The sequence below is a fragment of the Anabrus simplex genome, chromosome 2 (genome assembly GCF_040414725.1).
Source record: "Anabrus simplex isolate iqAnaSimp1 chromosome 2, ASM4041472v1, whole genome shotgun sequence".
In the NCBI taxonomy this organism is placed as follows: domain Eukaryota; kingdom Metazoa; phylum Arthropoda; class Insecta; order Orthoptera; family Tettigoniidae; genus Anabrus; species Anabrus simplex.
In genome coordinates this window covers 122,104,728-122,119,891 of record NC_090266.1, presented here as the reverse complement: position 1 = coordinate 122,119,891, position 15,164 = coordinate 122,104,728, and the positions used below count along the sequence as shown (strand labels likewise).

General features: G+C 37.1%; 2 protein-coding genes across 4 annotated transcripts in view; one reads left to right on the top strand and one right to left on the bottom strand.

Annotated features, from left to right (window-relative positions):
* Positions 1-15,164, top strand: part of KLHL18 (Kelch like family member 18) — a 278,350-nt gene that overhangs the window by 134,614 nt on the left and 128,572 nt on the right. The window lies entirely within an intron of this gene.
* On the bottom strand, positions 170-1,651 carry LOC137498579 (uncharacterized). The gene has a single exon (XM_068226443.1). It carries the CDS (start codon positions 1,649-1,651, stop codon positions 170-172), a length of 1,482 nt encoding a protein of 493 aa, XP_068082544.1.

Genomic DNA, 15,164 nt, shown 5'->3' with positions numbered 1-15,164 from the left:
TTCTTATTATCCCAATGTTAGAGAATGCGTAAGAAATCGGCAGACAAGAAACTCACTTTAAATACACCAATAAATGTTACGATAATATACACCGGTGCTAACACAAAAGATTTCGAGTAAAATCTATTAAATTTACGAAGATTCAGAAAAGTTATTCTTCTTACCTTGTTTACATTGGTAGAGGTTCTATACCCTCCAGATCACTGCCATCACTACCGTCGCCTTCGTTGTTGTTGCTGTTGTTGTTGTTGTTGTCGTCGTCATCATCATTGTTGTCGTCGTCATCGTCCAGGCAGATCATCAACTCCGGACAGTCACTGATGATGCCATCTATGTCCATCGCCGAGTTAATTAATGTTGCGACATGGCCAACTTTCTTCCTCCAAGAAGCCGCATCCACTAGAGCAATACCCTCTCGGAACAGTCTTTCCACTTCAGTAATTGTGAAGGATTTGTTATTTGTGCGAACGTAGCGTTTCACATCACTCCATACCAATTCAATAGGGTTGAAGTGACAGTGGTACGGCGGCAACCTAACAACCTCGTGTCCTTGTTCCTTCGCTACCTCATCAACTACGTACGTCGGTGAAACCGGTTTGTTTTGTTTCACCAGTGCATATAAGGCTAATTTAGTCATACCCATATGCGCTGGGATATTTCTTGCCTGCAGCCATTCCACTAACAATTCTTTACGGGCACTCGAAGTAGGGGTCTTGTCCATTATTACCGAGTGGTAAGGTGCATTGTCCATAACAATTACGGAAGGGCCTTTGAGCTGTTGCAGGAGCTTCTTAAACCAATCTAAAAAGCGAACATGGTCCATATCTTCGTGATAATCACCGGTTTTTTTCGATCGGAACATTAGAAGACCACCTTCCACAAAACCACTGGATGAACCCGCGTGCGCTATTATTAATCTGGCGCCCTTCCCAGTCGGTTGATTACCGGAGCTTTTAGGACTGTCATCAGTCCAAGATTTATCAATGCACTCCCCAGCATTCACCCACATCTCATCCAACCATATTACCTCGTTGAGATCCTTACCGACAAGTTTATTTAAAAAAATACTCCTAGCCATCACGATGTGTGACTTTTCAAGCAACAGTTTTCTTCCGTTCAGTTTTTTGTATCTGAAACCTAAGGCTCGCAATACCGATTTTAAGGAAGTTTTACCCCCGGAGAAAAGATTTTTCTGTTTAAGGGAGACTAGTAATTTTGCCACCACAGGATATTCCTTCCTGCTGTAATAATCGTACACGTGTCTACGTATTGCATCAGCCTGGAAAGAATCAATTCCTGTAACAGGAGATGGCTTAAATCGTTTCTTTCCTGGCGTGCTAAGAAACAAGTCCCCACTCTCAGCCTTGTTTCCGCCACTGCTAGGTTCCCCAGTCCATTTTTCCTTCAGTTCCTGGAGGAGAACACCTTTCTGAACCACAGTGCGCTTTGAAAGCCCTAATGTTTGACTTGTTCGTTCCACGACTTGATCTGCAGGAACAGAGGGACGACCATGCAAACGTACGAATTCCCTCTCCCTCTCGTAAAACTCGCGAGTTCTCCGCACTAATTTACATGCCTGACTATTAAGGGGCACTCCTCGGCGCAAAGGATTATCACTTCGCGATTCATCATATTGTCGTTTCCGTGACATCGCACTGCACTAGTTACAAAAAATAATCACAGTTATCTCACAAAAAAACACCACTTTCATCAACGCGCGAACCACACCTGACCACGTGCTAGCAACGACAGACAAGCGGCAACACTTCAATACGGAAGTCAAGGTAGTTATAGATGGCACCACTATACTAGCCATATTGCCAACAACGACCAAATGAAAATAGTTCATCTTTATTTTGCAGCTCGCTTAAACATTACAATTTTTTTTAAATGCTCATGTTTTTGTAAGTATATAAAAGGTTATACGCACTCTACAGAATTAAATACGAACTAATATGTATAAAATCGATTAACTGTATCTGACATAAAAAGTAATGGATTGGTCATTCTGATTGATGGGTGACGTTCTTCAATTATTTTCTGTAGTAATGCCAACATGAACTATAACTGTCAAGTGCAACCTTGTAGCGGCCCACCTATAATATCCCTGAGCTGGGGTCACCCATAGTTAAACTCGACTGGTGGTAAATTTTCTTGTTAAAAGTGAAATAGTTATTATTTAATGCGAACTTAAGTAGTTTAATAAATTCATCTATTTCGAGCTTACTTAGGTTGCTATGTTTGGAGAGGTTTGAATTAATAATTTCCACAGTTTCTGTAATAGGGATGTTTGAATACATATTAGTAATGTCAAACATGCTCATCCTTTGCTGGGGTTGTAAGTTGAAGTTCTTTAGTTTTTCGCAAAATTCAATTGAATTTTTCATTGAGGAAGTATTATAGAACTTATAATGTTTTTTAAGAAACTGATGTATAAATTTTGACATTTTATATGTTGGGCTATTCCTGCTGTTTATGATTGGTCGAATGGGTGTGTATTTTTTGTGTATCTTGGGTAGTGCCTTTGCCTTAGGTATTGTCGGGTTCATGTTAACCATTTTTTGTTGTTCTTGCTCAGTAAATAAACAAGTTGAATTTTTAAGGATTGCTTTTAGATTTCGTTAAATTCTAGAAACCGGGTCTTTATTTACTATAGTGTAAAATTCATTAGAAAAGAAGTCCGTTTTTTTTTAATGTAGTCGCTTTTATTTACTTGGACTATTGTTTCGCCTTGGTTACGATATTGTTGTTATCCCTTATTTTTGTTTTTAATTCCTTTATTTGTTTTAGGAGGTTCTGGTTCGAGTTGGTTTTCATTTCGTTTACTAAACTTGGGAGTTTCTTTTTTACTTCGAATTTAATGTCATTTTGTATTTCTGCTGGCAATTTCCCTATATTTACTTCTGATTCTGCTATTGTTGTTGTTAGATCTTCAGTTTTTTGTGGATTGGACCAATTGAATTTAGCTCCTTTATTATGTTCATTTCATTTTTAGAAAAGTTGGTGTCCGATAAATTAATTGTCGCGGGGGTGTTTTTCATTTAAAAAATCAGGTCTTTTCTCTATTTACCTGTGTAGTTGACTTTTTTGAGCTTCTTTTAGGTGTTCTAATTTGTTTTTCAGAGTTTTTTGCTTTCTGTCTAAGATGCTGGAAAGTTTTTAGTTGGTATACTGTTGAATAGAACTCCATTCTAATGGGGATGTAAATTGGGACGTGCTTTAGTGTACTTTGTAAAGTTGCAAGTTAAGTAACGATTTCTTTCTATAAAGCAACTTTATTTCATTTTTTAGCCATATTTTGTTTACTCTGATTTGGGAGTCAAGAGATTTTGAACTTGATATGTTCTTTCTTTGGGTAGACCTTAGGAACTTAGGTATTATACTGCACCTTAAACGTTCTTTCAAAAACCATAATATATCTTTAGCAATCTTACTTACTTTAACCTTGAGGTTAATATACCTGTTTGTCTTCCAATTAAAATGACAATTTTAGTATAGTCGTTCAAATTGTTAAACTATTAATGTGTTCATAAATTCCTATGTTTATATATTTTATTACTTTATTGTTAGAATGTGGTTCAGGTTTGTGGGTTACTGTAGTCACGTCCTAGTTCGTGAACCATGGGCAACGGCTGAGTGGCCTAGTAAGTGGTCCTGAGAGTCGGGATACCAGTTGCTATGGAATGGGAGTGGGCATCTCAGACATATTCTGAGTCGTGGCCCTCCTTGTGCTCAGGCGGCTAGGACTACACAATTCACCGGTGGTCCATAACCCGTTAGAGGAGAGATCCTCACTTGGACTATGTGCAAGTAGGGCAGCATCCTGCTTCATGAATTTACCGAGCTCAGAACACTTTATGGTAGAATGAGTTCTTGGTTCAGGGTACTTACAGGAGTTAGACAAGGCTGTAATCTTTCACCTTTGCTGTTTGTAGTTTACATGGATCATATGCTGAAAGGTATAAAATGGCAGGGAGGGATTCAGTTAGGTGGAAATGTAGTAAGCAGCCTGGCCTATGCTGACGATTTGGTCTTAATGGCAGACTGTGCCGAAAGCCTGCAGTCTAACATCTTGGAACTTGAAAATAGGTGCAATGAGTATGGTATGAAAATTAGCCTCTCGAAGACTAAATTGATGTCAGTAGGTAAGAAATCCAATAGAATTGAATGTCAGATTGGTGATACAAAGCTAGAACAGGTCGATAATTTCAAGTATTTAGGTTGTGTGTTTTCCCAGGACGGTAATATAGTAAGTGAGATTGAATCAAGGTGTAGTAAAGCTAATGCAGTGAGCTCGCAGTTGCGATCAGCAGTATTCTGTAAGAAGGAAGTCAGCTCCCAGACGAAACTATCTTTACATCGGTCTGTTTTCAGGCCAACTTTGCTTTATGGGAGCGAAAGCTGGGTGGACTCAGGATATCTTATTCATAAGTTAGAAGTAACAGACATGAAAGTAGCAAGAATGATTGCTGGTACAAACAGGTGGGAACAATGGCAGGAGGGAACTCGGAATGAGGAGATAAAGGCTAATTTAGGAATGAACTCGATGGATGAAGCTGTACGCATAAACCGGCTTCGGTGGTGGGGTCATGTGAGGCGAATGGAGGAGGATAGGTTACCTAGGAGAATATTGGACTCTGTTATGGAGGGTAAGAGAAGTAGAGGGAGACCAAGACGACGATGGTTAGACTCTGTTTCTAACGATTTAAAGATAAGAGGTATAGAACTAAATGAGGCCACAACACTAGTTGGAAATCGAGGATTGTGGCGACGTTTAGTAAATTCTCAGAGGCTTGCAGACTGAACGCTGAAAGGCATAACAGTCTATAATGATAATGTATGCATGTATGTATATTGTTAGAATTATAATTAAGCACAAATTTGTCAAAACTAATCAAATACAACAGGTCTTAACCTTGAGATGATTGTATAGGCTGAGGATGCTTGAAATTCAAGCGATACATGTCCCTATAAAACAGTGTTGTAGCATTATGATCTAACAACATAAAACCAATTGTATTGAAAAGGTGGGATATAAAAAAATCACAATATTGTAAGCATATTATAGCAAATTCAATACGGGTCTAATCATGAGATTGGTTACATGTAATGTGATAGCCAACCAGGCAAAAACCAAGACAAACAGGTATATTAACCTCAAGGTTAAAGTAAGAAAGATTGCTAAAGATATATGGTTTTTGAAGGAACGTTTAAAGTGCAGTATAATACCTAAGTTGCTAAGGTCTACCCAAAGAAAGAACATATCAAGTTCGAAATCTCTTGACACCCAAAACAGGGTAAACAAAATATAGCTAAAAAATGAAATAAAGTTGCTTTATAGAAAGAAATCATTACTAAACTTGCAACTTTACAAAGTACACTTAAGCACGTCCCAATTTACATCCCCATTAGAATGGAGTTGAGTTCAACAGTATACCAACGAAAAACTTTCCAGCATCTTAGACAGAAAGCCCAAAACTCTGAAAAACAAATTAGAACACCTAAAAGAAGCTCAATAAAAGTCAACAACACACGTAAATAGAGAAAAAGACCTGATTTCTTTAATGAAAAACACCCCCGCGACAATTAATTTATCAGTCACCAACTTTTCTGAAAATGAAATGAACGTACTTAATAAAGGAGCTAAATTCAATTGGTCCAATCCGCAAAAAACGGAAGATCTAACAACCACAATAGCGGAATCAGAAGTAAATATAGAGAAATTGCTGGTAGAAATACAAAATGATATTAAATTTGAAGTAAAAAAAATACTCCCAAGTTAAGTAAACGAAATGAAAACCAACTCGAGCCAGAACCTCCTAAAACAAATAAAGGAATTAAAAACAAAAATAAGGGATAACAACGATATCGTAACCAAGGCGGATAAAGGCGAAACAATAATCCTAGTAAATAAAAGCGACTACATTGTATTGAATTGGTGGTAATTAACAAAATTATAAGAATTACAAGTAGATCTTCAATACGGACAAAGAAGATGAAATTTATAACCTGCAATACATTAAAGAACCGAAGAGTTCTTTTCTAAAGAATCTTACACTATAGTAAATAAAGACCCTGTTTCTAGAATTCAATGAAATCTAAAAACAATCCTTAAAAATTCAACTTGTTTATTTACTGAGCAAGAACAACAAAAAATGGTTAACATGAACCCGACAATACCTAAGGCAAAGGCACTACCCAAGATACACAAAAGGTACACACCCATTCCACCAATCATAAACAGCAGGAATAGCCCAACATATAAAATGTCAAAATTTATACATCAGTTTCTTAAAAAACATAAGTTCTATAATACTTCCTCAATAAAAAATTCAATTGAATTTTGCGAAAAACTAAAGAACTTCAACTTACAACCCCACCATAGGATGAGCTCGTTTGACATTACTAATATGTATTCAAACATCCCTATTACAGAAACTGTGGAAATTATTAATTCAAACCTCTTCAAACATAGCAACCTAAGTAAGCTCGAAATAGATGAATTTATTAAACTACTTAAATTCGTATTAAATAATAGCTATTTCACTTTTAACAACAAAATTTACCACCAGTCGAGTTTAGCTATGGGTGACCCCAGCTCAGGGATATTAGCAGATATTTATACGGACAACATGGAACATAGAATAATTAAACCGAATATGGAAGGACTCTGCCTTTGGCTAAGATTTGTAGACGATACGTTCGTAATAATAGATAACCGGAAAAATAATAGTGAAAAAATCTTAGATTTCTTAAATAATATTGACAGTTACATAAAATTTACTGAAGAAGACAAAAAAGACAATTCATAAAATTTTCTGGACGTTACCGTAACACGCTTAAATTCTAAATTCGATTTTCAAATATTCAGAAAGCCGACACACACTTCAATAACAATAAGAAATGATTCTCTCCACCCGAAATCCCACAAACAGGCAACCTTTTTTAGTATGGTCTACAGAGCTCACAAAATACCCTTATCACCCACGAATTTCACGAAGGAAATAAAATTTATTAAAGAACTAGCACTAGTCAATGGATACAAAATAGAAATGGTAAATCGAATCATCAATAAAGTAAAACTCAAATTAGCCACAAATCTTGCACCAGAAAAGAATAAAAAATCAAATTACACAACTTTTACTTACACCAGTCCAACGATTCATCAAATAGCAAACCCACTGAAAAAACGGGATATGCAGATAACCTTCAAAACACACAACACCAATAAAAAGTTATTCTTTAATCATAACATAGTAAACTCACACAATAACAAATTTCAAGGCTCCAGAATATACAGACTAACATTCGCACAGTGTAAATTTTCATATGTTGGCCAAACTGGCCGCAGCTTCCTTACTAGATACATGGAACACTTTAACGCCTTAAAACATAATAAATATTCCGCAATGAGTAACCATATGAAAGAAACCGGCCATCAATATACCTCAATAGACAAAGACCTCACAATAATCAAAAGGATTAAAAAGGGGAAGCTAATGACGGAGTTTGAAAATATATAAATTTATTTGGACCAATATTTTAATAAGGGAAAAAACCTGAATGACGCGATCGATATAAAAAGTCCGTTAATAGAGCAATTGCCAATATTATTACAAACTTTCTAATCAGATAATAGTAAATTCTTTAAGATATTTAACCTGAAAACTCCCACCACAGAAACTACTTCGACAACACAAAGATTCCCCTCCATACAACATGCCAAGGCCCAACGCCCCGCCTACAGTCTCCTCCCCTACCTCCACCCCGACAACAGATAAGGACTCCTCACCACATGATACGCCAGTGTCTAACGCCCCGCCTAATATTTCTTCCCCCAAAATCCCCTACCCGTCCTCCACAACAGCTTTTCCATGCGTATAACACAAGGAGTAGAACCACAACAGATAACAGTCACCGTAATGTAACAAAGTCCACAAGGTTTCGTAGTAGCAGTCAAAGGGGTAAGTGACTACATACCATCAGATCACTGTAAAAACACAATAACACACAACATTATTCACGTAAAATTCCTTTGTTACAGACGCACCATCATTCAAATATTATGAAAGAAACAAATCAACTTCTCAAGATTTCAGACTGACGTCCCTTTTGACTAAATACCTCATAAATACAAACTGCTACCAACGGAAAATCTGATCGTAATAACAAGACTAGTTCGATGAAACTAACTAATTCAACATTTTACTGCCCAAAACTATTAAATACAGTAGCAAGCCTCAAAATTAAAATAAGCTGAATTCCAAACGGATCCAAGATTTTAATCTTAAGACACCAATAAGTTTTAACTATAATTACGACTCAAGTTTTAACATAGAAGTCAAATTGCAAATGTTTTTAATAAACTAGAACTTTGAGAAAACAATTTTAGCCAAACTTTCAACATTTGAAGACACTGTGTTTTGGATGTCAGTATCTTTAGAATTAATGGTTATTCCAATTTTAGTATAGTTATTCATATTGTTAAACTATTAATGTGTTCATAAATTCCTATGTTTATATATTTTATTACTTTATTGTTAGAATTATAATTAAGCACAAATTTGTCAAAACTAATCAAATACGACAGGTCTTAACCTTGAGATGATTATATAGGCTGAGGATGCTTGAAATTCAAGCGTAACATGTCCCTATAAAACAGTGTTGTAGCATTATGATCTAACAACATAAAACCAATTGTATTGAAAAGGTGGGATATAAAAAATCACAATATTGTAAGCATATTTGATTGTTATCGAGAATTATGTGAAGGCTGTGGCAAGAATGCAATACTGTATAGGTTGGTTGCACAATGGGTGAAGGCATTTCGTGCAGGTTGGAATGAGACTGCTGATTTGCACCACACATGTCTGCCGTTCATTCCTCAGGTTCAGATTGACATCATGACCTATTTCCGAAGTTGAAGGAACCCCTCCAAGGCCGCTGATTTCCTGATGTGGCATCCGTACTCCATGCAGTAGGGCGTTCCATCGTTATCACCAGACAACGCCTTGCCTGCGGTACCCAGTGGTATCCATACCTGCCAACTTTTACTGTTTATCTGTAAAATTTACGGAAATCGTAGCATTTTACAGTTTTACAGATGGACGATGTCATTTTACGAATTCGCGGACAAAAATTTGAAACGTTAACATTCGGTAATCACCCCACTTCCGTACAATCGATTGTTTGCGTAGATCGAAGGCAAGTCCACAATAGTCGATAACTCATTCTTTGATTTGATTGGTACTTTTAACCATGTGATGTTTGTTTCCATCATTGGAATTGAATTTAAAACCGGGATAAAGTTCTTTTATGTGAATCTTAGGTGTCGATAGGCTTTGCTCTGCAAATTTTTTGTTCTTCTCCGCTTGCCTGTTGTGATTTAACCCATACTCTTTGATCGCGTGAGTGTTGTTCTTTGTTCACGAAGTTTGTGTTCTTTGAATATTTTGGTCTTTTAAGGTTATGACATATTTTAATGAAGTGTTAGAGTTTTTGTATCATAACTTCATGCTTTGCAGTTTCCTGTATTACTTGGGCTAATTACATTCATTCCGCGCGCACGTGTGTGTGTGTGTGTGTGTGTGTGTGTGTGTGTGTGTGTGTGTGTGTGTGTGTGTGCGCGCGCGTGTTTGTGTGTGGTTTTTTTTACCATGTGCATATGCTTTGTTCACGAGGTTGGCATCATGTTCATTTAATACTTTATGACTTTGTGTGCTTTGACATGTTTTAATGAAGTGTTTGACTGCCTTGAGTGTTTACGTTATAATTTTACGTCAACTTATTAGATTAAATTACGACCTAATTGATACTTTATTACATGCCTTTGGCAAAATTATAAAAACATTAAACGATCACAGTACATGTTTCGGCCACTTAGTGGTCATCTTCAGCTGTGTCCAAAAAACCTTAGATGATAATAAATGAATAGTACATACATAATCATTAAAGACCGGTATGCCTTTCAGCGTTCAGTCTGCAGCCTCTGTGCATTTACTAAACGTCACCACAATCCTCTATTTGCAACTAGTGCTGTGGCCTCATTTAGTTCTCTACCTCTTATCTTTAAAAGTTAGAAACGGAGTCTAGCGATCGTTGTTTTGGTCTCCCTGTACTTCTCTTACCCTCCATAACAGAGTCCATTATTCTCCTAGGTAATCTGTCCTCCTCCATTCGCCTTTCATGACCCCACCACCGAAGCCAGTTTATGCGTACAGCCTCATCCATAGAGTTCATTCCTAACTTAGCCTTTATCTCCTCATTCCGAGTACCCTCCTGCCATTTTTCCCAACTGTTTGTACCAGCAAACATTCTCGCTACTTTCATGTCTGTTACTTATGAATAAGATATCCTGAGCCACCCAGCTTTCGCTCCCATAAAGCAAAGTTGGACTGAAAACAGACCGATGTAAAGATAGTTCCATCTGGGAACTGACTTCCTTCTTACAGAATATTGTTAATCGCAACTGCAAGCTAAATGCATTAGTTTTACCACACCTTGATTCAATCTCGCTATATTTCCATCCTGGGAGAACACACAAAATAAATACTTGAAATTATCGACCTGTTCTAGCTTTGTATCATAAATCGGACATTTAATTCTGTTGAATTTCTTACCGATTGACATCAATTTAGTCTTTGAAAGGCTAATTTTCATACCATACTGATTGGACCTATTTTCAAGTACCTAGATATTAGACTGCAGGCTTTTGGCACAATCTGCCATTAAGACCAAGTCGTCAGCATAGGCCAGACTGCTTACTACATTTCCACCTAACTGAATCCCTCCCTGCCATTTTATTGCTTTCGGCAGATGAACCTTGTAAACTATGAACAGCAAAGATGAAAGATTACAGCCTTGTCTAACCCCTGTAAGTACCCTGAACCAAGAACTCACTCTACCATCAATTCTCCCTGAAGCACAATTGTCAACATAAATGTCTTTGATTGATTTTAATAATCTAACCTTTAATCCCATAGACCCCCAGTACCTTTTTCCTCTGTACCCTGGCATATGCTTACTGTAGATCCATTTTTCAGTTACCTGGCGCATACTGAAAATCTGATTCTGACAGCCCCTCTGTGGTCTGAAACCGCACTGGTCTTCATCCAACTTCCTCTCAACTACTGATCGCACCCTGCCTTCCAAGATGCCAGTGAATACTTCGCCTGGTATACTAATCAATGAGATACATCGATACTTGTTGCAATCCTTCCTGTTCCCTTGCTTATAGATAGGTGCAATTACTGCTTTTGTCCAATCTGAAGATACCTTTCCAACACTCCATGCTAATCTTACTACTCTATGAAGCCATTTCATCCCTGCCTTCCCACTATACTTCATCATTTCAGGTCTAATTTCATCTATTCCTGCTGCTTTATGACAATGGAGTTTATTTACCATCCTTTCCACTTCCTCAAGCGTAATTTCACCAACATCATTTGCCTCCTCCCCATGAGCTTGGTTGTTTGCAACACCACCAGGAAGATTTCTTTTTACGTTGAGATGATGATCAAAATATTCCCTCCACCTCTCCAGTGATTCCCTGCGATCTATTATGAGTTCACCCGAATTAATCAAAACACCATTAATTTCCTTCTTCCGTCCCTTCCTAAGATTCTTTATTACTGTCCAGAAAGGTTTCCCTGCTGCTTGACCTAGCCTTTCCAGGTTCTTACCAAAATCTTCCCACGACAACAGCTATTTGTAAACTGTATATAGGATAATATTTTTTGTTTATTTCCACCTATTCAATACATTACAAGATGTTGGCATTTACTTTAAAACATTATTCAGATGAGACATGTTTCGCCTCCTACTGTGAGGCATCCTCAGTCATTATCAAAAACCTTATTATTTTACCAGGCATCTGGTTAAAGATATTCAAAAATGTGTTTGATGATTATAAGAGAGGTAAGATTTACGTTTGTTATAAACATGTTCATGAAGTAACTAAAAATCTAATATATTGATAAAAACATATGTAGTTCTTTGTTGAATAGGACTTGTTTGATTGTACTATAGTAAAAGAAGGTGGCTTGAAGCCGTAGTCATTAATAGATGTCTAATACATAGTGGAAGGCATAAAATATCAGTTCTATGAGAATATACATTACATTCAATTGATACTAAAAACTAGTGGATTCATAGGTAGTACATATAAAATGTTCAATGAAATAACTAAAGATCTAATAAAATGATAAACACATATGTAGTTCTTTGTTGATTAGGACGTCGTATGATTGTACGGCTTAAAGCCGTAGTCATTAATAGATGTCTAATACATAGTGGAAGGCATATGAAATCAGTTCAATGAGAATATATAATACAATCAATTGATACATAAAAACTGGTAGATTCATAAGCAGTACATTTAAAAATGAAGGCGTCATGTGACTATAAATGACAGTTGATGGCTTAAAGCCGTAGTCAAAGTTTAAAGTATAGGTCAATAACTGCTAATATATTTTAAAAAGATATGTCGAAATATAAAGCTTAGTATAAAAAATATGAAGGAAAAACATTCCAATTGCTTGACAAAAGTTACTTGACGTTGGCATGCATTTGTCCGTGATATTTATTGGTCAACAGTTCGTAGGTTATTTTAGATTTATTCGGCAAGATTGCGTTGACAAGAAGTTCACCAGATGTTTATAGTTGGCCTCATTTGTATTAAGTCATCAAGAAAGTTGCAGAGATGATAATGGGTGGAAATTCTCAACGTTGATTTGGTTTTTTTGACGTGAAGGTTGGAGAGCTGTTGTGTTCTTCTTCGATGACAATATATTTTATAAAACGTTGATTTTAATAAGTTATACTATTGAAGAGGTGGAAATAAACAAAAAACATTATCCTATATACAGTTTATGAAACTTTCAATACGGACGAAAAATTATTTTCATCACTTGTAACAGCTATTTGTTTCGCTCTGTTTCTTTCATCTACATACAAATCCCCATCTGCCTCAGCCCTTGTTTGGAACTATTTCTGATAAGCCTTCTTATTACGTTTACAAGCTGCTCTCATTTCATCATTCCACCGGGATGTTCGCCTTTTCCCATGCTTACACACAGTTGTTCCTAGGCATTCCCTTGCTGTTTTCACTACAGCATCCCTGTATGCCACCCATTCTCTTTCTATATCCTGAACCTGTTTGCTGTTTACTGTTCGAAACTTCTCACTAATCATATCCATGTACTTCTGTCTGATTTCCTCGTCCTGGAGATTTTCTATCCTTATTCGTTTGCAGACAGATTTCACTTTCTCTACCCTAGGCCTAGAGATACTTAGTTCACTACAGATCAGATAATGGTCTGTATCATCAAAAAATCCCCGTAAAACTCTTATGTTCCTAACAGATTTTCTGAATTCGAAGTCTGTTAAGGGATAGACTTAGAGTTTGTGGTTTATAGCATTTAAAAATCAGACATTTAGCATTTTGATTTTCAAATTTAGCATTTTGTAGCATCTATACTTCTGACATTTAACGTTTTATAGCAAATTTGTTAAAAGTAGGCATTATTTGCAAAATTGCACACAACAGTTGGGAGTAAAATCATACTGTTTAATCACAAATTGCTCGTCATGCAGTTTTCAATGCACTATGGAAAATAAGACAAACATCAGCATAAAATTACAAGAAATATTAACACACACATGAATATGCATATTTACAAATTAACAAACACAATTTCAAAGTGAAGTATGCTATTCTAAACATATTCATCTATCACAGTACAGCAGACCTACAAGGAAGAGGAATTTCAATGATGATTGAAGTACAACATGCCAATTGTTTGAATGGTGCCCTCCTTTAGTCGAGTCTGCCTATCAGTTACAATCATGTTGTACTTGCTAAAAAAGCACTCTACATCAACACTGTTCGTAGGGGCCCAAATGCACTGCAGTGCTGCCGAGGCAAAGGAAGGAAACTTTAACTTAAGTGCCATCAACATTTGAAGAGTGTCAGTGGTTTTGTCCATTATAATGTTCTGCAGCATCTGTTGGTGATAAGCCTCGCAGCCCTCGACAAACTGATCAACAGTGACACTTCTAAAAAATGGCAACGTATGCTTCAAAGACACAAGTGATTTGGGTTCCAGAGCACTGTTTTGCCCTGCAACTGCAGGATTCAATAAATTGCTCACTTCTTTGAAAAACACATTAGTATTATCACCGACGCCCATGTGCTTCGAGAGCTTAGTTATGCATTTAAGCATACACTGCTTAAACTGCACCTTAATTTCCTGTTTCTTCGTACTGTTTCTGAAACTCTCCAGCAGGTTACTTGTTTCCAACGGAAACCATCCGTCGGCACACCTCTTCGATTCTGCACAAATAGTGGTAAGATCATCCCACAGCTTGTGAGCATACGGGTAAGATGATCCCTCGAGTACTGTGAGTGCTGCATTAATTTTTACAGATATCTGTGAAACAAGCTTTATCTGAACTTTCAGCAATGGAAGCATATCCTGATCTGTAAACATTTCCAACACTGAATAGCCACTGCTATTTAGGGAATTCTCCTCAAGAGAGCTAAAGAACTCTACCAGGGGTGTGAGGTACTTGTCAAGATACTGGACTGAGCGAAACCAAGAGTTCTATCGGGTGATGACTGGAGCTGGGAACAACAGTGCATTAAAATCAGGGAAATTATCTTGCAAAAAATTTAGATAGGAGTTCTTCAACTTCCTACAGTGGAGAAAAGCCATCTTAAGTTTTGAAACTAAATTGTTCAACTGTGACAGTTCCTTGAGAATAACGTCCCCCACAAGATGCAACTTATGTGCAAAGCACTGGAAGTAAAGAAGATGGTCCCCAATAATCGTCTGTAATGCCTGGAAACATGTACCCATGTATCTGGCAGAGTCTGACACTAAACCCAGCACGTTTTCATAATCAATACTATAGTCTTTGAGAGCATCAGTGATGGCTCGGCTGCATGATGTCCCATTGGCGGTATCCGAAAATGAACAGCTTGCCAAATAAACTTGTTGTTCTGCAGTTGGCGTGATCGTCCTGAATAGAACAGCAAAGACACATCTGCCTCGGCTGTCCGACGTCTCGTCCGCGATTACTACAATGGGCTTCCCATCCAATGCAGCATTCACCTCTGCCTTTGCTGAATCTCTGCAACGATGAAAATAATCTCTGCTAAGGGT

What these genes read in the sequence shown, in the direction of transcription:
- LOC137498579 (XM_068226443.1), bottom strand. Translation starts at nt 1,651, where the DNA reads ATGTCACGGAAACGACAATATGATGAATCGCGAAGTGATAATCCTTTG.